The sequence below is a fragment of the Idiotropiscis lumnitzeri genome, chromosome 10 (genome assembly GCF_059441095.1).
Source record: "Idiotropiscis lumnitzeri isolate Australia: NSW breed Sydney's pygmy pipehorse chromosome 10, RoL_Ilum_1.0, whole genome shotgun sequence".
Lineage (NCBI taxonomy): Eukaryota > Metazoa > Chordata > Actinopteri > Syngnathiformes > Syngnathidae > Idiotropiscis > Idiotropiscis lumnitzeri.
The window spans coordinates 7,690,659-7,715,468 of record NC_142400.1 but is presented as its reverse complement, the minus strand read 5'-3'; the positions used below and the strand labels follow the sequence as shown (position 1 = coordinate 7,715,468).

The window sequence follows — 24,810 nt, the reverse complement described above, 5'->3', positions numbered from 1 at the left end:
ATTGATATGTAGGTTACATTTTAAAATAAACAACAGCAATATTCACACACATATTTAAGCATAAATAATTCTAATTAAATATAAAATAAAGTAAAAACTGTTTATTTGCTTAAATAGCCAATGCGTCCGCATATTAATAATGTAAAAAAATGTCAACATGTCGCCTGGTTGTTTTATCAATAGTCTTTCTCACCGTTATCTAATATGAATGTTTATGTGTACACGCTAAATTTTGTCAATTGAAAAATCCAGGTCAGACTTTTAAATGTTTCTAAAACTCAAGATAGTATGACACACAAACAATGAATCATACTTAACCAAATCTTGCCTGAGCTGAGGTCGCAATTCGACCTGTAAACTTAATGTTGGTTGCTACATTATTAGAATTAGCTGGTATTATCGTAACGCCAATCATATGAGAAATTAGATAATGAATTATTTTATCGCCCTCGAGAGATTCACTAGACTAAACAAAAATCGAAACAAACTAAATCCAAACTTACAAAGTAAACAGAATGCTTCTAGAAACGCTGCCACATTCACACATCTGCGCCGTTGTTCAGACCTCAGTGTACGTACTACGTTGACGTTCTGGATTCATCCAGCTAGGCGAGGACACCCTCGACTCTAAAAAGCAACACCAATACCGTTCAAATGTTGTCTGAGAGAAACACTTGAACGGTTATACTTGAACAAAAACACCAACCGCCCCTCCTTGCCATACAAGCTAACGGGAGCGACCAACCGCTCCTGTGTGGCGAAGAGGTTAGCAACGAAGCTAACAAGAGCGAAGCCCCGAGCTAACGTTTCGCAACAACAAGCTATTTATTTTATGTCAGATATAAAGTATGATCGGAATGGCGGGGAGAAAAGTGCAGCATTACCTTGATGGCGACTCTGCCAATTTCACTTATCAGTCGTACTCTTCTGTCTCTTATCACCAAGTCCAATCGCTTTCCGGCTAGCGTCTCTAGCTAGGTAACACTTGCCGGGGTATGTGGAAGTGACGTAACGTTGACACAGGAAATTATAAACTCTCTTCTTTTTTTTAATTACTAAATTATTTTTATAAAGACAAAAAAAGAAAGAATTTGCGTGGTAGTAAACATTGGTCAATAAAAAAGTTAATTGCTAGAAGAAAAAAAGACAATATATTTTTGTGGTTATTGTTACAGGAACCTGTTGTCGCTCTCTATGTAACATGGCAAAACAAACAATCCAGAAACCGGTAATTTCATAATTCATTCTTTTGTTTCGTTTCAATTGAAACAAGAGCAAAACGAGTTGCAATATCACAAATGCGTCAGCTTGGTTGTTTAACCCCCCCCTAAAAAAACGGAAGTCGTCGAATCAAAATTCAATTAAATTTTAAATAAATACCCGATACAGAAAATGACATGATTGGAAATGTTTAAGTTTGTTTTTTTAAATTCATTTATTTAGTTTCGATATGATGTTAAAAAAATGCGTCAACGTTGCGTCACCAAGCAGACGACCGGAAGCGGTGTTCGAAGCAACATGGCGAACTTTGTAGAGGCGAAAACTCGGGTAGAGTTTGAGGATTTCTTGGCCAAAGCCGGCTCACGACTCACAGTGGTGCACTTCCAGGCGTTATGGGCTCCCCAATGTGGCCAGATGAACGAGGTGATGGCCGAGTTGGCCAAGGAGCACGTTCACGCCACGTTTGTCAAGCTCGAGGCTGAAGCGGTGCCAGAGGTGTCGGAGAAGTACGAAATAGCTTCCGTTCCCTCTTTCGTCCTGTTTAAAGGCGGCGCACAAGTGGACCGGCTGGACGGGGCCCATGCTCCGGAGCTCACAAAGAAGGTCCAGCGCCTGGTAGCTAGCGGGGGCTCGGAGCCCGAACGGGGCCCGGTGGATTTAAACGAGCGACTGAAGAAGCTGATCAACGCAGCACCTTGCATGCTGTTCATGAAGGGTACCGCACAGGAACCTCGCTGCGGCTTCAGTCGGCAGATGGTAGCTCTCCTCAACGAGAGAAACATCCCGTTCAGCACCTTTGACATCCTCTCGGACGAGGACGTACGCCAGGGTCTGAAAACCTACTCCAACTGGCCCACCTACCCGCAGTTGTACGCCAATGGCGAGCTCCTGGGCGGCTTGGACATTGCCAAGGAAATGGCCGAGTCCGGCGAGCTGGAAAGTGCCTGCCCCAAGGCAGTCACCCTGGAGCAGCGACTCAAGGAGTTGATCAACCGGAGCCAGGTGATGCTGTTCATGAAGGGCAGCAAGGAGGCGGCACGTTGCGGCTTCAGCCGGCAGATCCTGGAGGTCCTGAACGGCGCTGGCGTGGACTACGACACTTTTGACATCCTGCAGGATGAAGAAGTGCGCCAGGGCCTCAAGACTTACTCCAACTGGCCCACCTACCCGCAGCTGTACGTGAAAGGTGATCTTGTCGGTGGTCTGGACATTGTCAAGGAGCTTCAGGAGAGCGGCGAACTGCTGACTGTGCTGAAGGGAGACTCTTAGGACACCAGTGTCAAAATCTGGGCTTGGGGGCCACATTTGGCCCGCTAGAACAAACCATATACGTCAGCATCATGTTTATTAGTAAAAGCCATACCACAATTGTCAAGTGTTTTCAGTATCAATAACATTGAGATAATTCCAGCTTGAAATTCATGCTTAGCGTCAACACTGAATTGACCAAGATATCTTAAAAAAAACAAAAAAAAACACCACACATAAAATGTAAAAGCATCACTTAAGCAGCCACAGAAGCAAAGAAATAAAATGTGTACCAACATTTCCAAGTGTCTCCACTTCGACCACTTTATTTTATGTAGCCGCCTACAGCAAGTCATGTGACGTCTACTTCATGTTTGTTGGTAAAATCTGTCCAGAGATTGCAAAGTTTCTCCACAATTTATAACATTGTGAAATTGACTGCCAAGAAAATGAAAATTAGATTCAATATGGGAACTGCACGGTACTGAACTTTGGAAGCCGTGTTCCTAAATGCATCGGGCGAGTTATGTCCTTTAATGTCAACAAAACTGCTGAGTCTGACTCATACTGACAGTTTCATCACGCTATCAGTTTCACATTTAGTCACAATTTTCTGGAGGATGGAACAGCTTGGCTACAACTGTGTGACACTGGATGTGTTAATAAAAAGGAATTATGCTTTACACTTCCCCAAACTTTCTGTGTTACATCTCAGTAAAATGAGGTGAGTGTTTGCGTGTGTGTCATTGTACATGCACAAAACATGGAAATGAAGTCAAAGAAAAAAGTTCTTTTTTTTTCCGTGGTTCTAAACGTGAAACTCACTCAAGTTTTTTATTGTTTAATATTCTAATTTCTTGAGATGGTGAACATAGGGTGTTGGCTCACTATGAGCCATAATCTTAAAAAAATATAAGTAAATGAAATATTTCACTCTGCATTATGAATAAATACAGTGCTTCACTTTTTCTAAGGTTTGTTACAGACTCATTCTAAAATGGAAAAAATAAATTTTCCTCCTCAAAATTCTACAACAACACCCCATAAGGACGACAAGAAAATGCTTCAAGATGAAAATGTTTTTTGGGGGTATGGAGTTTTTTTTCTACAAATGTATTTTTAAAAATAAAATTAAAAAAAAAAGGTCCCATAGGTGATCTACCAATCAAACGACTGATATAAATCAGTTTTCTATTTAGTTGAGAGGCATCTGTATCAAAAATTTGATTCATTGGTCTATAACAGGGGTGGACAAACATTTTAATTGGCGGGCCATAATGGGTTCTAAAATTTGATAGAGGGGCTGGACCAGGAGCAGATGGATGGAGTGTTTTGGTTACCTCACCTCATCGGAGAAAAAAAACCAAAAAATTAAAGAAAAATGAACAAAGGAATTACAACAAAATATCTGTCTTTGAAAAAACACAGTATTTAAAAAAAAATAAAACATTAACAAGGTTTATTCATTTAATTGTTTTCAAATTTGGCGGGCCAGATTAAAATGTTTAACAGGCCGCATGTGGCCCCCAGGCCGTAGTTTGCCCACGCCTAATCTATAATACCGAAGACATTTAGACACTTGAGTTCGCCTTGTGTTGTTGCTTGGTCAGCCCATTTCCACTTTTTCTCAGTGGCTTTGGCACACCTCTCGAATAGGAATTGAAATTGTCAAAAATAGTTCACTCTTCACATCAGTGTAACATCTGCACTTCAAAAAGGCACTTTCATATTTCTGTGAACAAGATTCGAATGCTACATCCATGTAAATTATTTTGTACAGTGCTCTTATCTCATGATGATCAAAAATATTCTAATGGATCTCTGGAGAATTATCTCACAATCTACATTTTGTCACAAGTTCATCGAATATATGGGCATTATTTTGTAGATTTTCTCTTCTCGCATGAGTTCTGGAACAACCCGAAGATAAACTAGGGACAACTGTATAATCAAAAGTAATCCGGTGGATCCTGTAATTAATTGGATGTCATAAATAGATATAGTTGCCACTTCTGAATGGATAGAATGGGAAATACAACTCCATCATTGAGTTTGTGGGGGGTGTTTTCTCACAGGCATGTAAAAAATGTTTGCTCGGCTTGTATTTGGATACTTTTCTTAACTGATAACAACACACACGCGCGCACACAGACACGGAGAGCCAAAGAAAATCCCAGAAAGCCCAAAAACTAGATAAGAAGAGAACATTATGCACCTTCCACACTGTCTGATTATTTGAGGACGATTTTCACGGACAAACAATAGTCATGAAATGCACAAAGTACCAAACTGGGAGCATCCAAAAAAAAAAAAAAAAAAGTCTGCTCGATTTACTTTAAAAATCGATGAAAATTTGTGGCACCATTAAAAAAAAATCACATTTCACTAACATATAATATTGCACAAAATAAAATCATATTCATGTCGGTGAAACATGATTTCAACGTATATAAACAATCGACATAATTTTTTTTAAACTATAAATCCAATCACTCTTTTTATCCAGTTTTTCCACGTCGCTGTATTTTTGTAGTTAATATATTGCATTCCAACAAAGTACCAGATAGTAAAATTCACATTTTACCGGGGCTGCTATTCAGTTTAGGCGTGCTTGAGTTCAATCTTTGTCTCATCAGACCACAGAATATTCGTTTTCGAGGTCTGAGAGTCCTTTAGGTGGCTTTTGGCTAGGAGCATATCTCGGCTGAGTGTGGGCGAAAGGCGGACTACACCCACAACTGATCGGCTCTCAGTTGCAGGGCCCCCGAAAAATGATAAAATCAATTTTATTATTTGAACAAAAATTCAAATTTTTCAAGATAAAAATCAATCCTAAAACAAGCAATGTGGTATTTTGTCACAGGTTCTCATAGTTGCGTTACTATTCAGTGAACGGGGAAATGGTCGTCGTACCTGTGTGTGTTTCATGAAACATATTTCGGCAGGGACAGCACCTTGTGGGCAACAGAAAGCCCGCCACTGTGAATGCTGTAGGCGTCTGTTGTGTTTATTTGTAAGAGCGTGCATGCGCGACACAGATGAGTAAGGAGAAAGCTGGTGACATTTAAATAATCCAGGAGAACGCTGCCTGGATGCTGGGGAATTCCCCGTCGAGAAACCTTACAGTGAAGTGAAACATTTGACTCATCTCTCGGGTGAAAGCAAGTTGCCTGCATCAGAAGATTTGGAAGACGATGCTGAGCTCAAAAGCTGGTCACAAGCCAATAATGTGACAGGACTCAAATTGTATCTATCACGGCATGGAGTAAGTGAGTAACGTTTAAGAGAGGGTCATTCTTTAATTTGTTCGATTTTTTTTTAAAGTACCAAAAGAGGGGACCTGAAATGATCACGCAAACTAAATACTCCAATCTTATCTTTTTTTTTTCAATGCTCAATTTTAAATTGTGTCTGTCACTCATCCCTTTTAATTTCATATGACTAAAAAGAACCGTAACTTTATTACAATCAATCAGAAATAAGCGGGTGCCTGAATATACAACTGAGCGACTTCTCAAAGTAAGTGGTCCAATTGCATATTAATCTTTGAACACGATCGAAATTTAATTAAAGTTTTAAAAATTTGTCAGTTCTCATATGTGTGTTAGAGAAAAAAAAAAACAACCTCCACCATTACCACAAATAAGAAGAGACCCAGAATGGAGCTCAATTGCTCCAATTTGATCTCAGTCGATGAGGTGAGGTTACCAAAACACTCCATCAATCTGCTCCTGGTCCGGCCCCTCTGTCAAATTTTAGAACCCATTGTGGCCTGCCAATCAAAAAGTTTGCCCTGGTCTAGAGGGAAAAAAATGGAAAATGTATTCGTAATAATTAATTTTGTAAAATAATAATATTGATAATAATAATAATGAAAAACTTTATTCTTGCATGCGGATTTATGTGATGATACATTCCAATCATATTAGCGCTTTTAATTTGCCCAATGTTAAGGTAGCGAGGAGTCAGTGGTGCGTAATCAGAATATTCTTTTCTTTTTTAGGGGGGTAAATTTAAAAATCAACAAATACAAAATGAGAACAATGGTTCCTAAAGCTGAAGTTCAAGGTCTTGTTTTTGTAGCTATTGCAAATTTATTCAATCTTCCAGTGAAAGCGAAAAGGCACAAACTTTTTGGTGGTAAAATAACAGGGTGACCTATAAACATGGGAATTTCACACACCACCCACATCGATACGAAGGGTACGTGCCACACAAGTAAATATTTTCAAGTCAGCAAAAATACTGCCTGTCACGCCCCCCCCCCACACACACACATTCTTCCCTCATCTTCAATATCCAATTCAAGAAAACAAGTTTAATTAAAGTTTTCAATTTGCTTTCACTCAACATCACTTGCATCCAATAAAGGTTTTACATCATGTTTTTCAGTTTCAGCCAAAACGGCATGACAGGTTTTGAATTGGAGCCACCTACACGTTCACTCACCACAACCTCCCTCTTCCTCCCTGCATGACCACAATGAAGGAAATCTGGTACAGAATGTACACAAGAGACACCACTTGAATTTGGCCAGCAAGCGCAACACAACAGGTGAGTGTGCTCTCTTTGAAAGATCAACAATCTGTATCACTTCACTTTCTGACAGCACTTTATTCAGATTATTCTTAAATGATATTCTCATTAATGATAGTCACATATTTGTTCTTATATGTATCCACATGCTGAGTTTATTACTATATTTGACCAAGTGACAGAAAACATCACAACTTAGGAGTAGATATGATCTGTATTTAACATATTTTTACTTTTACTAAATATTCGTTGTTTTGTGAAAAAAAAACGTTTATTCTAATAGAATGACCAAAACTAAATCAACAACTCTAATTGAAAGAGATAAATAAATGGTTTTTCATATTAATTCAGGCTTAATTCTGCATGTATCTAAGCTTAAGACTAACATACAAGACCAAAACACACACATATATATATATATATATTTATATATATATATATAGGAAAGCAGATATCATTCTTTGTGATAAAAAAATAATTTATTGATTTTATTTATTCATAATTACAATATATATATTTATTATAATATAATAAATTTATTGAATTTATAAAAAAAATATATTGCTTGGGTTTGGTTAAAAAAAAATACATTGAAAGAGGACCTTCCCAAAATAATCACATTTAATTGCTATTGAAATGTTGAGGGGGGGAAAAAAAAATCGCAATGACATTATTTTTCAAAATGGTTCAGCCCTTATAACAAGACAACTTCAGGTTAGTGACAAGAGGTGGGTAGTAAAGCGCGACTAGTAATGCTTCAGTTGCTCAACTCTACATTCAGTCTTTTCTGTAGATTATATATAAAAAAAAACTTCTTAAAAATCTGTGGGTTCTCTGCACTTCTATCAATAGTCTTTACGTAAGCGGTCGATAATTAAGCAAGACTAAAATCATATCTGTGTTGTCGTGTGACAGAATGGATTCTCGACCATGGTCTATGAAGAAGGTTACGCTGCAGGTGTGGCTCACTGTCCTCACCACGGCTATGCTGGTCATGGGCGCACTACTCGCCTACATCATTGCTAAAGCCAACCAAGTGGCTTTGGCGGAACCACAAAGAGGTCCAACGCTGAGCAGCCAACATCATTTCAATCCGACACGTATGTCTAATTCATTTATCCACAGTGGTGGGAAGTAACCAGGTGCAGATACATACTTGGTTGCTGTATTTATATCAGCACTTTACTAACATTGATTTTCCTGACGCAGATGATGACATGATGTAAAGAAGAGACCTTTGTCTAACGGTCTACTCGTCCACCGTCATAAATCACTGAATTGGATATCTTTCTTTTTACAGGAGATCCGTCGATGTCCATTGGATTTTTTCCAGGTTTCTCTCATTCATACATACAGATCATGAAATGTAAGCAGATCTTTTATGGTGGCTTTATGATCGTGGTTTTTTTTCAGACAGTCATGTGGTGATCTACAGGTAAAAATGAGGCAGCATACAGCCAATACATGCAAAAGCATGGTTAGGTGTCATATGTGGAGGGGATTCGCAAATGAGCCCTGGGGAATGCCGCAAAGAATATTAATTCTTTTTAAGAAAGTGGAATTGCAAAAATAGATTGAATTTTCGAAATATAATATTAATATATTTAAATACTATATTGATTTTATGCATACCATGTATAATAGCAGAATATATATTAACTCATTGAAAATAATACACAGATGAACATGCATTAATTATAAAAAATAAATAAATTAATGAAAAATGTATTAATTGAAAAATATTACTATATTTATTGAAATAAAACATATATTAATTGTAAAAATACACTGGACCACTGCTGACGGCCATTATAAATGCATTGAAATAAAACCCTCACAAATTTTTACACCCCCAAATCTCTTGAAAAAACTGTGATAATCCACCACTAAGCAAAAAAATGGAAGAAGCCCCCCCAAAAAATAAAAACAAAACAAACGGATACTGAAAATAAAAAAGAATCCCAAATGTGTTATTTGTGCCCAACTGTAGTACAGAGAAAATTTGTAGCTCTCAAAATGTTCTTTTCCCATAGCGTCCAACAAACAACCTTGGGAGCCCATCTCACCCAAGTGTGACCGCTGCACCCTGGCACTGCGCAACGATTCCATCCAGTTTGGTCAGGACGGCGTCTACTTCCTGTACGCCCATGTCACCTTCACAGAACAATCCGGAAGAAGCGGCAGAGACAAAAGTGTGCTTGTGACCAGAAACGCCACATCTGGCAAAAGCATCAGGAAGCTGGCCGAGGGCTCCTATTCGGCCGCCACCCACGGGTCCGTGTGGGTGGCCAAGATGGTGCGCCTCCAGGAGGGGGACAGCGTCAGTGTCGATATCAGCGGAGACTTCCTGACTGAAGACACATTTTGGGGGGCCTTTCAGATCCATTAGCAGAGGTGGGAGTCTTGATTCACTTGACTTGATTAGAGTCAGACTTGAGTCGCCAATTTTAGGACATTATTGTCTAAAACCGAGGAAAGATTCAACTTAACTTTGACTGGACAAATGAAGTGAAATGCCATTACAGATACCCCATCTTATTTGCAATTGCATTTGCAAACTATTCACTCATTCAATTTACATTTATACTCCTCAACTGGTAACCAACCATTTTCTGCCATATGCTTATATTCATCAGGCACATGTTTCAATAACTAGGCATGGTAGAAGGTCTTGGCAAGCTTGTCTGTGAAATTCAGGTTTGAGATGAGCACAGCTTTTGAGTAGAAGATCCAGATTAGGTGGTGAAGTTCAGCTTCCCATATCAATTGTGAGCGAGAGAAATACCGACTTTAGGAACCTCACACTTAAACAGAGCATATACATGTATGGAATAAATGCAGTATGCGTTACAATATGTGGTAGAAAGTGTGTGTCGTGATTGTGAGAAAAAGATATTTATTAGTTATAAGGTGAACGGCAAATGGCATCTGAAAACGCCAGTGATGTTGAATTTAAGCCATGTGGTGAGTCAGCATTGCTCACGGTGCTTTTTTTAGTTTTATGTCTAGAAACAAATGGTTATCATGTCATTAAAAGACCGTTCTCAGGCTTGTTGTTGTTGTTTTATAGTTTGAGGTATCGCAAAAGTAAAAAATATTTGTGCTAAAATCACTGTTCTGCTTGACACGTTTTTTTTTTTTTTAAATAAACAAAAGCTAGGTTTTATCCCCCTTTGGGTCTGAAACCTGTGTTTTTGGTGAAACAAACCCATGTTCTATTGGTGATTACTAAAGAATGTTTCTTATATTGTCAACCTTCTTGAACAATCAGTCATGCTCTTCGTGGGGGAACTCTGCTCTAAAAATGGCTGACAGTGAATTAGTTCAATGTATCTGGGGAATATATAACATAAGTCCGTTATTTACTGAAAAATAAATCACATTATTATCAACATTGCTTTGGCACCATCTTGGGACCAAGCAACTACGTTGAAGTGAGAGCGGGGGCTTTGTTTAATGAGGCCAAAGCCTTGTCTAATGAAAAAAAAGGTGCTTTATTTCCATCTTGTGGCATCCATAGGCCAAAGTCACCAACAGTAGATGTAAGCCTTCTTTGTGTCTTCGTAATAGTATTACGTACTACGTGATGAACAAATTGTTTAATTCTCCACATGCTATTCAGTTATCTTATTACTTCATGTTCCATTACATAAATATCTTAGTGACTTGTTTTATTGTTGAAAACACATGAAAAAAATACTTGGTTGACTTTTTCGGGAGAAATATCTCAAGGCACGACTGAAAAAAATAATATTTTTGTTATGTATTTTTAATAAAGAAAAATAGCACTGTGCTGTATAAAAACACGAGAACAGAAAATCTCCGAACTGTCATTGTTGTGTTTTGGGGGGTTTGGAAATGTTCAGAGTAGCTTGACCTGAACTGCAGTATTTCGACTGGCCACCAGGTGAAGCTGTTTCCTCCTCACGTTTACAAAACAGACTCTCACGGTGCGTTACGTCCAGGTGACGACACAAAGCAGCAAATAGCTGAGTGGGCAATATATTATTATGTCAGTATGATTAAGCAGCTCACCGCAATTGCTTTTTGAGTCGATTGCTTACTTTTTTACACACGTCCAATGTGGAGCCCCTCATTGCTGTTCTTGAAATGACATCATACTTGCGTGAAATTATTACTTTGTCGAATATATGACATATAAATTATTTTTTTTTCATGCTTTACAGTTTGTATGATATATAATGACTTTGAACGAATTCATTTTCATTTGGCATTTTCTGAAATCAATTCACACTACGTCTTTAAGTACTCAAAAATGATTCTATTGTTCAATTTCAGTGAAAGTAATGGACAAGTTTGTTTTCTCTCTCTCTCTCTCTCCCTCTCTGAAATTAATTTATTTGTAAAATATGATGAAATTATTCAAATGGTAATTGATACCGACCTACCCACCATAGTTTTAGGTTAAAATGCAAAACTTTGATTTATCGTACCTTAAATATTATATGGTGAAAAAGAGGAAACAGTCAAATTTTCTACCCCTAACTACATATATAGGAATTCATAACAGTATATGCTGATAATAAATAAAATCTTAAGATTTGGTTCCACAAAAAAAAAGAAAAAAAGAAAATGACGAAACAAGTTACATTTTTCCCCTCCACTTTTGGATTTCCTTGATTTCTCCTGAGGCAAAGCTTGTTTTCCCACCAAAAGCATGAACTAGTTGCATCAACTTGCAAACTGCATCAAATTGTCTTCTTAAGGCACGTCACGGAAAATTGCCTTCCCACTTGCCAAGCCCAGAACTGGTCCTTCCAGAACTTTTTCAGCAGCTGGCCAGGTACCGCTTCAACTTTTCGATTAAGTACACATGATAACAGTTCGTTCCTCTTAATTAACTAACTAATTAATTAATTTTATATTGTACATTAATCTCTCTCTCTCTCTTTATATATATATATATTATTCATATATATATTTTATTTATATATACATATATATATATACAAACACACATTTTATATATATATATATAAAGATAAAGATGTCCTTTATTAGTCCCACAATGGGGAAATTTGAGGTGTTACAGCAAAAAAAAAAAATATATATATATACATACATATACATACATACATTTTCTTTACTTCCTCGATTGTGATGTCATCATTGTCAATGACTCTGAAAAAAACTTTCCCATGACCCTTGAAATGATTGACAATCTTCAAAACTTTCCCCGTGTTCTTGTCATAACAAAGCATTGTTGTCATCGCCTTTTGCAGGCGGCAGTCACAACTTCCTGGTTTGCTTCCTATCGGCCCACGGGCTGAAGAGGAGGCGTGATGACGTCGTAACACGTTTGTGCAAGCTTTCTGGAATCAACCCCAAGGTGTAAAAGGAATACATCATCAATTGTTGGATTGACAAATAAAACACATCGTGATGCAATTCCACCGGTACAGAATGTTGGAAGAAAAATATTACGAAACACTGTAATACTGCATTTGCACAACTGCACTTGAAAGTGTGTGTGTTGCCAATTACGTAAAAATGACATTAGCACTCACTGCACATGTTGACGATACTCAAACATACCTCAAGGATTAACTAACCTACGCAATTGCTGTAAAATGGAGGCGTGTCTCGCGGAGATAAAAATAAATGTCCTATAACTTTTTGCTTAATCCTGACATCATTGAGATGCAGGTTATTGGTCCAGACGGGCACTTGATGAACTCATCACTGCCACCTGCTAAACAAATAAAGTTGTATTGTATTGTATAAAATCAAAATGTAATACAACAGAAAAAACACTTATTTTTCTGAAAATGACTTGCTACTTTGCTGCTTTTCTCTTTTCTTTGTAAAGCAACATCAGTGTGGAAATACACAAGTATTAGTTGCTAGTTAGCTAGTTATTTGCCTCGGTAGTGAGTTTATAGTATTTATTTCACCAATTGCAGACACAATAACTCTCATAGCTGGTTTTAAAAGTACATATCAGGACGGCGTTATGATAATTATTATCATACGATATTAACGTTACGTCGAATTTATCAAAGCGCGAAAGATGTGATGGGTGGTGCGCTCATAAATGTGACATTGTATTCGAAGTATTGCCTCCTAAACTTGTCTGACTTCCAACTTGTGGGCATTTCGCTCCCTCATAATCAAGGTGACGAGCTGCGATTGACCTCGTAATCTTTATCTTCTACTCAAAAACTGTGTTGACCTCAAATCAAAATGATGCAACGCCACCATCTACGCAGCAGAGGTTTACTTATTTGAATTTTCCAAGAAAGTTCGGCGAGACTTTCTTCCACACTTTAACAAAAATACATGATGAATGTATTCATTGGTGATGGTAAACAGTTGGATCCCATATGACAAATACAAACGTCACACCACAAGTACTAAGTTGAAGGGGTCACCCAGCCAGTATGGTCCATTTTTCAACAACAAGCTCAATTTCTTTTAGTTTTTTTTTTAAATCATGAAAATTATTTGAGCTTGCATTTTCAATTTTATCAATTTGTTCTGGAGAAATCACTCCAAAACTAAGGAGTTCAAAAACCCTCCCTGCTAATAATAATAATAATAATAATCATAATATTTTTTTTTTGTCTGTTTTACTAAGTCACCAAGATACGCAAAACACAATGTGCATTGGAATTTTTGTGGCTGTCGGTCGCCCTTTCAGACAACAGAACTGACAAACCAAACAGTATTACAACGCTTGCCTCAATTTGATTAAAATGAAAAAAAGTGAAAATAAAATTGCAAATCTAGCACTCTAGTGCAGCAAAGGGCCGGCATTTTATATACAAATTCCATTTACATATTTTGGTGTTCGAGTTTAAATATTGAGGATAATGAGAGAAAATGCATTGAAAGAGAAAGTGCAGCCAATGAGAATGCCTTCGATGTTTGGACGCGAGCCACTCAAGCTATTCATACAATGATGCGTCATATAAGCACACCTCAGGACAAATGTGAAGAGTCTATTTTAAGCAACAAGAAGAGAATAAAGAATTTTGCCTCAGGTGTTCTGATACACTACGTCTGCAAAATGTAAAACTGGAAATAATAATTGTTAAATGATTTTTCCAACATGGAGGTGAAAACAATAGACTCCCTACCATCCTTATAAAGTGAAAATAAATACTTATTATACATTTGACACATAATAGAAAAGAATGTTGTGAACAACCTTGCCAAATGTAAATGCTTTAAAAAAAAACATGCCATGGCACAACAGCATATGCTGTGAGAGGTAAACCGCAGGAAGTTAATCAACGTCAATTATTCGGACGAGAATTTTTTTCTTTTGTTTAAAAAAAAAAATAAACGTTTTGTTAGCTGATCTATGCCAACCACGTATAGTAACAGGCCAAGCAATCATTCTTACGCCACGTGACAGAAGTGTCATAATTACCCCTGTGTGTCTACTTTTTGTGAATCGTTCCGCTAAGTGGCGCGCCATAAATTTTTTTTCCTTACGTGAAATATGTGCCTCATGATTGAGGAAAACTGATCTACAGTATTCTAATCAGCTGTTTACACCGCTCCACTTTACACACGCGGAAAACTGGTTGTTTTTCAGAACCGGTTCCCAATAATTTGATTCCTAGGAATCGTTTGTTTGCTTCCCTGATAATTCCGCTAATTAAGTCCGTTGCAATTGATGGCTCTACCGTGCGATGTCACTCTCTGTCGCTTATTTTGCTATTTTGATGCGGGTATCATGTTAGCTCTGTTGCTCAGCTTGCGAATGTCACATGACTAAATCCAGAAAACAGGTGAGCCGCGATTGGTCATTATCCGAGCCCTTCGGCATCCTGATGTCATTTTCAGTCAACAGCGAGTGGCAAAATGCCCGTACCCTGCGACAGAAGAGAACGGGTGAATTTTTCTTCTTAATTCATATTCCACAAATGCAATATAAATTAGAATGCCATGTTTGACTAGTTGGGGCATATAGAACATATTTTGGTCAAGAAAATATTTGACTTGACTTCCCCTTTAAGCAGTGAGCCAAATTCACTTAACAGTCATTGGACGGGTGCTTGCAGTGACGCCAAAAGCCGCACTAGAATTTTATGAACATTGAATAAAGTTCAATGTACATTCATCAACGCTACTGCTTTGCGGTAACATGTTTACAGCACCAACAAATAATCGTTGACGCTATTGCTTAAGGTGCATGAATGCAGTCGAGCAGATTACAGGCCGGATGCGCGCATGCGTGGCAAGGATCGCTGAGAAAGAATTCAGTGACGACGGAATTAAAAAAAAAAAAAAAAAAAGGTCACCTCGATCCACCTGGATGCTACTAGAGTTCATGAAAAGCCAGCTTTGTCTCCTTGGGGGAGTTTGTGGTTACACAAGTCCCGCAAGCCGCGGGGAAAGTTGAGTAAATATTCCAAGTGAGCGATCAGCAAGTGCACGTGCGCGAGCGCGCACACACGCACACGCACACACACTAACGCACGCACGCACAAAATATAAACAAATTCCACAGAATGAAAGACAGAACGTGACTTGAGAGTGAGCCGCCTGGACTGGTTGGGCATTCACACAATACGACACGAAAATGGAGGTGAGTAAGAGGAAGCGTGGAAACCTGTCTGACAATGTCTTCATGTCTTATTGTTTCCACGCCTCCGCAAGGAACTGTCGCCCCCGGTTGTGCTGAAAAGTGTAGCCAAACTCAACAATTCTTTACCGTCATTAATTACAGGCCAAATAAAACATTTTACGGGATATCAATACAGGGAACCACTGTTAATAGCGAGGGTGTTTCAGACCCACACAGGAGAGGTGAAAATTCACAATATGGACGCCATGTCAGAAAAAAATATTTCTAGTTTTACCCTTCCCATATGCTTACTAAATATTAATCAAACGACACCTTTAAAGGGGAAGTCAACCCCAACATTTTCATGACAAGAATATGTTCTAAGCACCCTTACTAGTCGAAACACGGCATTCTTATGAATATTGTCTTTATGGAATATGAGTTAAGCGGTAAAAGCCACCCGTTTTTAGCCATCTCAATGGAAGTCCATTTTGTCATTTCTGTCGACTGAAAATGACTGAAAAAAAATCAATGTTGCTCACGGCTTAGCAAATGACAGAAGTGACAAAATGGCTATCAACGGAGATTGGGTGGATTTTGCTGCTTAACTCATATTCCAAAAATGTAATATTAAGAAGAATATGTTGCTTAAACTAATATAGGTGCATAGAACGTTTTATTGCAAACATTTATTTTGGGGGTTGACATCCCCTTTAAAAGTACTTCACCGACATTCCCACGGGAGTCAATTACAACCAATATGGGACATGCAACCATTTTTTTTCATACAATGTGAACAGTAAAATTGCATTTTTTTTTTTCAAATAAACTACTCACAATCGTCTTTGCATCTGCATAGTTGTAAAGAGTAAGTGTTATTTTTATATTTGACTTTCATTTAATCCCACTTGAAAAGTGGACAAAAGGCATATTTGCGATTATATAAATCAGCCAAGCAGAAAGTTTGTGACGCATGTCAATGACATGACTTTATCATTAGTAAGACATCTGAATGAAATGACATAATTGAGGAACGATCGTCTCATTGCTCCTGCCTCTCCCTGATGGAATTTCTGGTGGTCTCCACCAGCATGTAAACAGAGGAGCGAGGACAAGGAAGTTGCAAATATATAAAAATGAGAAGGGACTACAACGTGGGCCAAAATAACTTCAGTAAACACTCTTATCATGTGCCATGTCATGCAATCCGCTCACATTAGTAGCTGCATTTATTTTCGTTACGTGGACAACATAGAAAGACCAGATTTGTCAATAAAGAAATCCAAATTGGGTATCAGGCCCTATATGAAATAAAAAGCTTTTTTTTTTTATCTTCACCCATTTATTTCTAAAACTTCTTCTAAAAAGAAAACAATAAAACGAATAAAAGATAAACAATTTGACTTATAAAGACTACAAATAAGTGAAGCTGAAACAACGTGCTGTACACAAATCAAACATAAGACGATATAACATGACATCAATTAAAAACAAGTTTAAAAAAAAATGAGACCGAGACAAGGGCATCGTCTCAAGCGGAGTTAAAAGCTAAAAAATATGAACGGGATTGGAGGCAGCTTTTAAAAACAGCTAGTGAAGGGTGCCTTTCTGATGTGCACCCGCGCTCCACGCGTTTAAAGATAAGAGGACAATCAGAGTCGTTATCGCTTTGTGGTTTTGGCTTTGTTGCAGCTTCACGCGCTCTCTTCCATTTCTTTGTGTGTACAGTCATCACAACTAACAACTTTTTGTTTGATATTTTAAAAGCAACCCAAAGCCAAACCGTAATTGCCGTTCCGTCTTTTCGGCAGCAATTCCTCTTAGATTGCCGAAAACAATACAAGTACTAAGGAAGATAAGCATCGATGTTACGGTAATTCTACAAGTTCTATGTAACAGCAGCAACACACGCAACCAGAGCGAATAAAAATAAAGAAAAACGCAGTATTATCTGCTTCGCGTGAACAATGACAATTCTTGGAGCAAAGTTTAGGACCTCCTATGCTGCTTCTTCTCGCTATTAATTACACCGCATCTCTTCCAATTGAGTTAAGAGCACTAAATTCAGATTTGCCTTTTTTTTTTGCAGTCGAGTTGAATCTAGTGAAAATGAATGTGCGTTTGGCAGGAGATTCCCCTCCAATCATGAGTAGCCTCACAAAAATGTCTCAAAAAACTGTGCCCAAAAAACGGGAAGTCTGCCATTTTGGCTCAAATTTTAATAAGGTCCTCCGCAGACAACCATCAGAGAGATTTTTGGAGGTTGCTACCAAATTTGAGCCACATATGCCAGTCAGGTGGGTGAAACGAGTAAAAAAAAAAATAATTAAGGGAAATTGCGTTGGTAATTCTTCTTCAAATCAGACAAGAAAAAAAACACACAATACTTGACGCTGAAGGGCGCATGAAAAGTAAGAGTTGTGAACATTTCTAAAATAATTATTGAATGCAGTGCTTTCAGCCAAGGCCAAAACACCCTCATGCAATTATATTTTTTTGGGTAAAGCATCCAGTTTTTACACAGCTAGTAAAATTATTGCATCACAGCTCTCTCGTTAAAGTTTAAAACTGAGTGTTTTAATGGTTTTGGGATCTAAATGAATTAACTCCATTATTTTTACCCGTTGTGAGTAAAGAATGTGACAAGATGATCAGAAAAATTGCATCAAATACACGTTATGAAAACGATCCATTGTTCAGTCTTGCTTTTTTTTTTTTGCCATTTTAAAATTGAGGTGTCACAAAAAGCAAAAAATATTAGCATCAAAATCACTGTTCGACATCTGCCATTTTTCGGGGGTCATAAACAAATGTAAATGTACAAAAGGTAGAAAGACTTTGTGGAGAAAGCGGGAGAGTCTAGGCATTTTAGTAGATTTTGTGCTTATATTGTTAAAGAACATAATCCGTGGGTCAGTTAAAAAATGCTTTAAAATAGCAGGCAAGATTGGAAAACTGCTGGAAGACAATGAGTTCAAGTTTTTTTTTTTTTATTATTATTTATTTCAATTATGGGAATGTGTTTTGTGTGGAAATGTTACCGTTTCAGCTCATTCTTGGTGGGATCAAGTGGATTTGCTTGGGCTCATCTTGAAAAAATGCCACCACATAAAACAACCTCAAAGCTGCGGTTAACTGCGTACGGATGCATGGTTTGAGGTTTTGAGACTTGTAAATTATTTTGTATGCGGTTGAAGAGGTTACTGCTCAGATTTCAGTTGTGACATCATGGGAGTTTCCCATGCTGCAGACAATAAAAGAACAGGCCTTCTGGCATCCACTTCACTCTCAGCAGCAGGAATAGAAGTGGTTCGAATAGACCAATCAACTCAAAGCATTATGGTGGCATACACTCCAACGCCGGCCGACATGGAGGCGGCAGTGGGCCTGAAGGAGGAGGAGAAGACGGTGGTGGTGGTGGAGAAGCGCTCCTACACAGCCTGGATGTGGAAGCTGTCTGCAGGCCTCCTGGTGGCGGCACTGTGCTTGGGCTTAGTGCTGCTCTTCGCCTGGTACTGGCACGGACGACCAGAGAGCACGGTATGAAGACGCTTCTCCAAAAAAAAAAAAAAAAAAATGCTCCGTGTGGCCACTCTTCTAATGCTTCTTGCTCCCGTCTAGACACCTTCGGTGGGCCCGACGCAGGCGCTGGTGGCCGACGAGGAAAAGTCAGATCCTCACAACACGCTGAAGAGAATCAGCAGCAAAGCCAAGGCTGCCATTCATCTCGAAGGTGAGACGACAGGACCATCAAGTTAGAGCGTGCATGTGTGGCTGATGTTGTCTGGCACGTTTATGCCGGATTGGACAAGTCGCACACAGACAAACAAGCACTCACGCTCACAATCATGCCTAAGGACAATTAAGAGTGTTCAGAGGCTCATCGAATGTGGATCTTATTGCTCACATCTATTTTAATGCGCTCCTACAGTCACAAAAACTGTCTTTTTCGTGAACAAAAATGAAGGCCAGGTAACCAAACAACCTAAAACGTTATTGTCTGCATAAATGAATCAGTCAAAATATAAACGATGAAGGTCTCGCGGATATTAAAATTTGGATACATGCATTCAAAGTCCAGAGTGCCAACCACTAAAACATATCACCTGCAAGTATTTAACTGAAAGAGTGTGTATTCGATCCATGTTGCCTGAGGGCTCAAATTCAGAGAGAGTAATTTATGAGCCACTCCTAATTGACTAAATAAGTTTGAAATTTCAATTCATTAATGTAAAATTATCACTTAAAATTATGAAGAAGAAAAAAAAGATTGACGAACAGTTTGTATAGGCCACTCTTTATGAAATGATTCAGATTTTCAATTCAAAATAATTAAATGTCATTCTTAACTGACTAAATACATTTTAATTTGCAATTATAAAATGTGAAATAATAATAATAAAAATCATTTTGAGGGAAAAATGTAAATATACAGTTGAACATAGAACCCAAATGGTTGTTTAGTGCGACTGCTTTTGGGTACTATTGAGCACCCATTCTGGCAGAACGTTTATAACTGGTCCAGCTAAAAGCTCCAGCGGTTGTGAAATGCGCGATATAAATAGAGTTGTACTATATTGTATTGCAATGTTCAAGAATATTTAAAAGGAATTCAGAGGAATAAATGAGAGAAAAAATACGTATGGGTCCTTCATAAGCAACCACATAAAAAAAATAATTTAAGAAAAAAATGATGAAAATAAAAGTGTGTCTTATTTTACTAAATGCTTTTTTAATTTCCAATTAAAAAATAAGAATGAATTTTGAGTCAAACGAAGAAATTTACATGGACATGCCATTTTTACGATACACAATAAATACAAAAATAAATAAATAAATATTGTAAATATATGGGTCACTCCTTATTGACTAAATGAACAAAGATGTTAGTTAAAAATTTTTTCTTTAAGAAAGTCATTGCAGGTGTATTTCATAAGGTCTCGAGTGATGCTTTAACCTGCATTTGTTTGTCTGGTCTTGTCAGGTATTCACGAGGAAGGTGACAGTGTGAAGCAACAACTGCAGTGGCGTAACGGCCAGGGTCAGGCCTTCGCGCAGGGCGGCCTGACCCTGCTGAACAACCAGATAGTGGTGCCGCACACTGGCCTCTACTTCGTCTACAGCCAGGCGTCCTTCCGCGTGTCCTGCAGCGACAACAGCGATGAGGAAGGCCTGGAGGTGACTTCGGGGAAGCGCCTGGCGCCTCTCAGCCACCGCGTGTGGCGCTACTCCGACTCAGTGGGCCGCAAGGCTTCGCTGATGAGCGCCGTACGGTCGGCGTGCCAACACAGCAGTTCGGCCGAGGACGGGCTGCGCAACAAGCAAGGCTGGTACAACGCCTTGTACCTGGGGGCCGTCTTCCAGCTCAACAAGGACGACCGGCTTTGGACCGAGACTAACCAGCTGTCCGAGCTGGAGACGGACGGCGGCAAGACCTTCTTTGGCGTCTTCGCCCTCTGATAGCGCCGCAAGACTTGAGAATCATTCTGTAGTTCCCTATGCCTAGTCACTATATAGGAATTTTTAGAGGAACTATCTAGGCCCACTATATAAAAAAAAAAACAAGTAAGGAGTAAGGAATGAGTGAATGATTCCAAACACAGCCTCCGCCTTTATTCATCGTAGAACGGTGATTGAGAACTGCTTCAATCTCAATGGAGATGACCTCAAGCGCAAACCACCTTATATGAACTGTAACAGTTTGCTATGTTATTCCTGCTATTTATTTCTATTTATTTTCTATTTAAGCCGCCTGGGAACGTGGTGTTATTTATGCAAAGTCACGTTTGCAATGTGAACCTGTGTGTCTTGTCTGGTACAAATAAAAACGCACTCACTCACCCGAGGGGAAGTTGTCAAACTGCTTCAGCCGGCCGGGCCCACACACATACGCATGAGCTGCAAATCCTGCACGGGGAGCAAACAGTCCCTTTGTCTGGTCAAAATTGGGAATTCCCTCTGTCTTGAAGAATGCAGTGTCAGGTGAAGGCCCACCGAAGCCTCAGCCCACAGCGGGTTTTCCCACCCCAAACTAACCAACCCAGGCACCTACCACACATACCACCTCTGTAGTCAGCTGTGTGTTTGCGTGTCTGTCAAAGAGACCAGTAGTTATTGACTTTCTACACTAAGTGCCACCTAGAAAAAAAAAAAAAACACTACGGCAAATATAGGGAAGCAAAACTAAAAAAATAAATAAATAAACATCTGCAGACCACGGTGATTATCGATTTGATTATTTACTGCACATTAACGAGCATTTCAACAATTTTTAAAAAACATATAAATGCACTATTATTACAGTCACAAGGCCGATTTTTACTTTTTTTTTTTTTTTTTTTTTCATGTGCTCAGCATTGGGCATTCCCTGATTTAAGTTGGTAAAATGTTCCAGAATTTGCCGCCGATGACTGAAGACCATTTTGACCAAAAGTGGTGCGTCTAAATGGAATATTAAAGTCACGTTTGTCTGTGGCTCTGGTGGGAAGGCTCATGGGACCACAGACAGGTTTCTTTACTGAACATCATACACAGATTTCTTAGCATACAACAGGAGGCAAGAAACAGGAGAGAGAGTTCATCAAGGTTCGTTCAATGTCGCAAATGTTTGGCAGGCTTTCCGCAAAGGTTTTTGTGACGTTTATCGCGAGAACATTTTTAACATGTTTAAAATTCCCCCGCGACAAGAAATGTACAGGCGAACGTCGGCCAACATTCGGAACCTTGAATGAACCCTGACGTGAACGCATATTTTTGTACCTTTGCCAACAATCGGAAATGTTCATAACCTGCTAACCCAATGTTAACCGACCGCCTTAAAGAGAAGTTCTGCGTGCATAGGGTCTATTGAGAAGAGATTCTCGCTTGCAATGCCGACTTGGCAGCAGACAGCAGAGTAAAAAAATAAAATAAAAAAGAAAAATACTTTATATGAAATTATATCACAGCACATGGTAAATAAAAGGTTCTGAACAGGCTGAAAAAATTATTGCAGCGATCATGTGTGAACACCACAGTAGCCTTCACAAAAATTTTAAATGATATTGGGATGAATGAAGTGAGGTTTACTATATGATACAGAATGTTTCATTCGGGGGAAGGAAATTGAAAAGATCGACCAAAGGTAGCGTGGTCTCAGAGGTTAAAACAACTGCTTCTATGGAGAGTGTGGGTGGTGATATGGTTGATGCAAAACGGGGTCGGGGGCCGACAATTTTTATGAATAAGGTCGGAGGGTCGAGGCCGGAAATGTACAGAGAAAACGGACGGTAGGCGGAGGACTGACAGGCAAAAAAGGGTCAGGTGCCCAGCTCTGGGTATTTATGACATCCACGTTACACTTCTCACCAACAGGTTCCACTGGATTCCTTTTAATTTTTGTGAAGGGAAAGGGGGAAAAAAAACTCTGAGGAGGAATATCTGGCAGTGCAACCCTAAAAGCAAGCTTTGGTCATTGTTTTCAGTCAGTGATTGTCAATCATGTATTGCCACCCATAAATATCCAGATGTCTATTGTTTGGAAACATTTCGAAACCGTCTAAAAAAAAGTATGATAGATGTGTGAGATGATCGATGTGTGAGATGTCAACACTCACTCTTTGTTTTCCTTCATTGGTCTGCCTTTAGCTTCTCATCTTGGTGGTTTCATCCTGGTCGTTTCTGCCAAGGAGGTCACGTGGGCGGGTTTATTACTTCACCAAAACCATTAAATATATTGAAAATCGAAGTACTGATTCCATTGCAGACGTAACAAACTCGTTTGAGTACGCCAACTAGGAATTGAAAACAGAATGTTCAAATAGTTATCCCGGAACTAATAAGCGATTTGTGATATAAGGGAAAGTTAGAAAATTTATCTAAAACACGCTAATGTCGTTTGTTATAGACATTCTGAGACACTAGTGTGATCATGTCACGAAATTCAATATATTTTCTTTTCTATCTCAACAGAGCTCACCATGTGCATTTTGTCTCTCACAAGCTGCCGTACTCAGGACCAACCAAGCTAATAGTCATTAGAGAACTAGCTGGAATCGGCGACGTAATTTATAGAACATTTAAACACTGGACATAAGACGTGTTTTGAATCCAAATTTGGTGCTACTGGTATGGGTAACTCAAACGAGCTACACAAGCGTCAACGTGTGTTGGTAACGGATAACTGTGCGAACTCACCGCCAACAGATGAAACGGTGTGACGTCACCCCCATCCCCCAAAGCATTCTGGGACTTGAAGTTTTAGTGACCTAATCGATTATAAAGTGCCTTCAAAAGTACTATAGTGTCATCTAGTGGACACGTCTTGTGCTCTCTCTCTCTTTCTCTGTCTCTCGCTATCGTATTCCAAAAGAGGTAGGAACCTCAACAAGAATCGGCAGGAATCTGTGTAACATCAGAAGATTAATACCATAATTTCCTACGGTGGAAATGTACGTACCCCATATAGTTAGTGAATAAAAGAAAAACAATATTTTTTTTATTGATAAAACTCATATACATTGCATACACGTACTTTGAAATATATTAACATTTACAGTATGATCTTAGATAATACAGTAAATACAAATATGACCTCGTCCACAAACATTGTCGTACATGTGCAAGATTTACCGGCGCAGTTCTGCTTTCATATGATGTACTGTATATGATACACGGTGACATAAATGCACACTTCATAAATATATATATATATAAATATGGCCGATTTATTTCATTTGCTTAGCCACTCCCGGACCCTGAGCTAACCTGGATCATAATAACGAACATAAACTCTTAAAGTGCCCGTTGAAATAATCTACAAGACGTAGATCTTGAAAAAAAAAAGGTGTCTTTGAGAGTTTCTAATAAATCTTCATTACATATGACTGTCTCAATTTACCCAAACAATAAAAGAAAATAAGATGGGGTTTTTTATGGAAAAAGTAAATAAAATAATCCAAGAAACCTTGAGAAACAGTGTCGTTATGCGTTTGGGTCAATATCCTCATCATTAACAACATTGTCATGTCATGTGACTGCTTCACTTTACCAAAAAGAAAACGAGATTTGTCTGTTATAATATACAAGAGTTTTTAAAATCGTGTCATTGAGTTTGGGTGTGAATAGCACATGCAGACCAACATCAAGTCAAGTCATTTCACTTTACAAAAAAAGAAAGCAACCAGATTTGCCAATTATGAAGAAAAAAAATTCAGATGAAAATAAAACAGAACTTCTGTGACATTTGAACTGTGCTTCTCGTGTGACTGCCACTTTGCTCATGAGAA

At 38.6% G+C, this 24,810-nt stretch overlaps 4 protein-coding genes across 7 annotated transcripts in view; 3 read left to right on the top strand and 1 right to left on the bottom strand.

Annotated features, from left to right (window-relative positions):
• The window catches only part of bag6 (BAG cochaperone 6), a 34,627-nt gene extending 10,944 nt beyond the window's left edge, over nt 1–23,683 (bottom strand). The window contains exons 1-2 of one of the 4 annotated variants that reach the window (XM_088305792.1): nt 23,502–23,683; nt 23,140–23,203 (exon numbers count right to left, since the gene is read on the bottom strand). In XM_088305792.1, coding sequence (XP_088161918.1) covers nt 23,140–23,156 — 17 coding nt within the window. In that variant the 5' untranslated portion in view covers nt 23,157–23,203; nt 23,502–23,683. Of the gene's footprint in view, nt 1–884; nt 1,025–21,385; nt 21,613–23,139; nt 23,204–23,501 lie in introns of those variants that run through there. The other 3 variants (XM_088305795.1, XM_088305794.1, XM_088305793.1) reach the window with 3 other exon arrangements.
• glrx3 (glutaredoxin 3) lies at nt 1,464–3,152 on the top strand. Its single transcript, XM_088305763.1, has one exon. The coding sequence runs from the start codon at nt 1,465–1,467 to the stop codon at nt 2,488–2,490; it is 1,026 nt and encodes a 341-aa protein (XP_088161889.1). The 5' UTR covers nt 1,464; the 3' UTR covers nt 2,491–3,152.
• Nucleotides 6,973–10,605, top strand: lta (lymphotoxin alpha (TNF superfamily, member 1)). The gene is made up of 4 exons (XM_088305798.1): nt 6,973–7,023; nt 7,921–8,105; nt 8,306–8,371; nt 9,039–10,605. The coding sequence occupies exons 2-4, from the start codon at nt 7,922–7,924 to the stop codon at nt 9,392–9,394; spliced, it is 606 nt and encodes a 201-aa protein (XP_088161924.1). The 5' UTR covers nt 6,973–7,023; nt 7,921; the 3' UTR covers nt 9,395–10,605.
• On the top strand, nt 15,514–21,384 carry tnfb (tumor necrosis factor b (TNF superfamily, member 2)). Its single transcript, XM_088305796.1, has 4 exons — nt 15,514–15,565; nt 18,837–19,084; nt 19,166–19,277; nt 20,529–21,384. Exons 2-4 carry the CDS (start codon nt 18,884–18,886, stop codon nt 21,002–21,004), a joined length of 789 nt encoding a protein of 262 aa, XP_088161922.1. The 5' UTR covers nt 15,514–15,565; nt 18,837–18,883; the 3' UTR covers nt 21,005–21,384.
• Nucleotides 23,684–24,810: the final 1,127 nt, after the last annotated feature.

What these genes read in the sequence shown, in the direction of transcription:
- glrx3 (XM_088305763.1), top strand. Translation starts at nt 1,465, where the DNA reads ATGCGTCAACGTTGCGTCACCAAGCAGACGACCGGAAGCGGTGTTCGA.
- lta (XM_088305798.1), top strand. Translation starts at nt 7,922, where the DNA reads ATGGATTCTCGACCATGGTCTATGAAGAAGGTTACGCTGCAGGTGTGG. An exon ending in ACATCATTTCAATCCGACAC is followed by an intron (nt 8,106 to 8,305) that starts GTATGTCTAATT and finishes TTCTTTTTACAG; the next exon opens with GAGATCCGTCGATGTCCATT. An exon ending in ATACATACAGATCATGAAAT is followed by an intron (nt 8,372 to 9,038) that starts GTAAGCAGATCT and finishes CTTTTCCCATAG; the next exon opens with CGTCCAACAAACAACCTTGG.
- tnfb (XM_088305796.1), top strand. Translation starts at nt 18,884, where the DNA reads ATGGTGGCATACACTCCAACGCCGGCCGACATGGAGGCGGCAGTGGGC. An exon ending in ACGGACGACCAGAGAGCACG is followed by an intron (nt 19,085 to 19,165) that starts GTATGAAGACGC and finishes GCTCCCGTCTAG; the next exon opens with ACACCTTCGGTGGGCCCGAC. An exon ending in GGCTGCCATTCATCTCGAAG is followed by an intron (nt 19,278 to 20,528) that starts GTGAGACGACAG and finishes TGGTCTTGTCAG; the next exon opens with GTATTCACGAGGAAGGTGAC.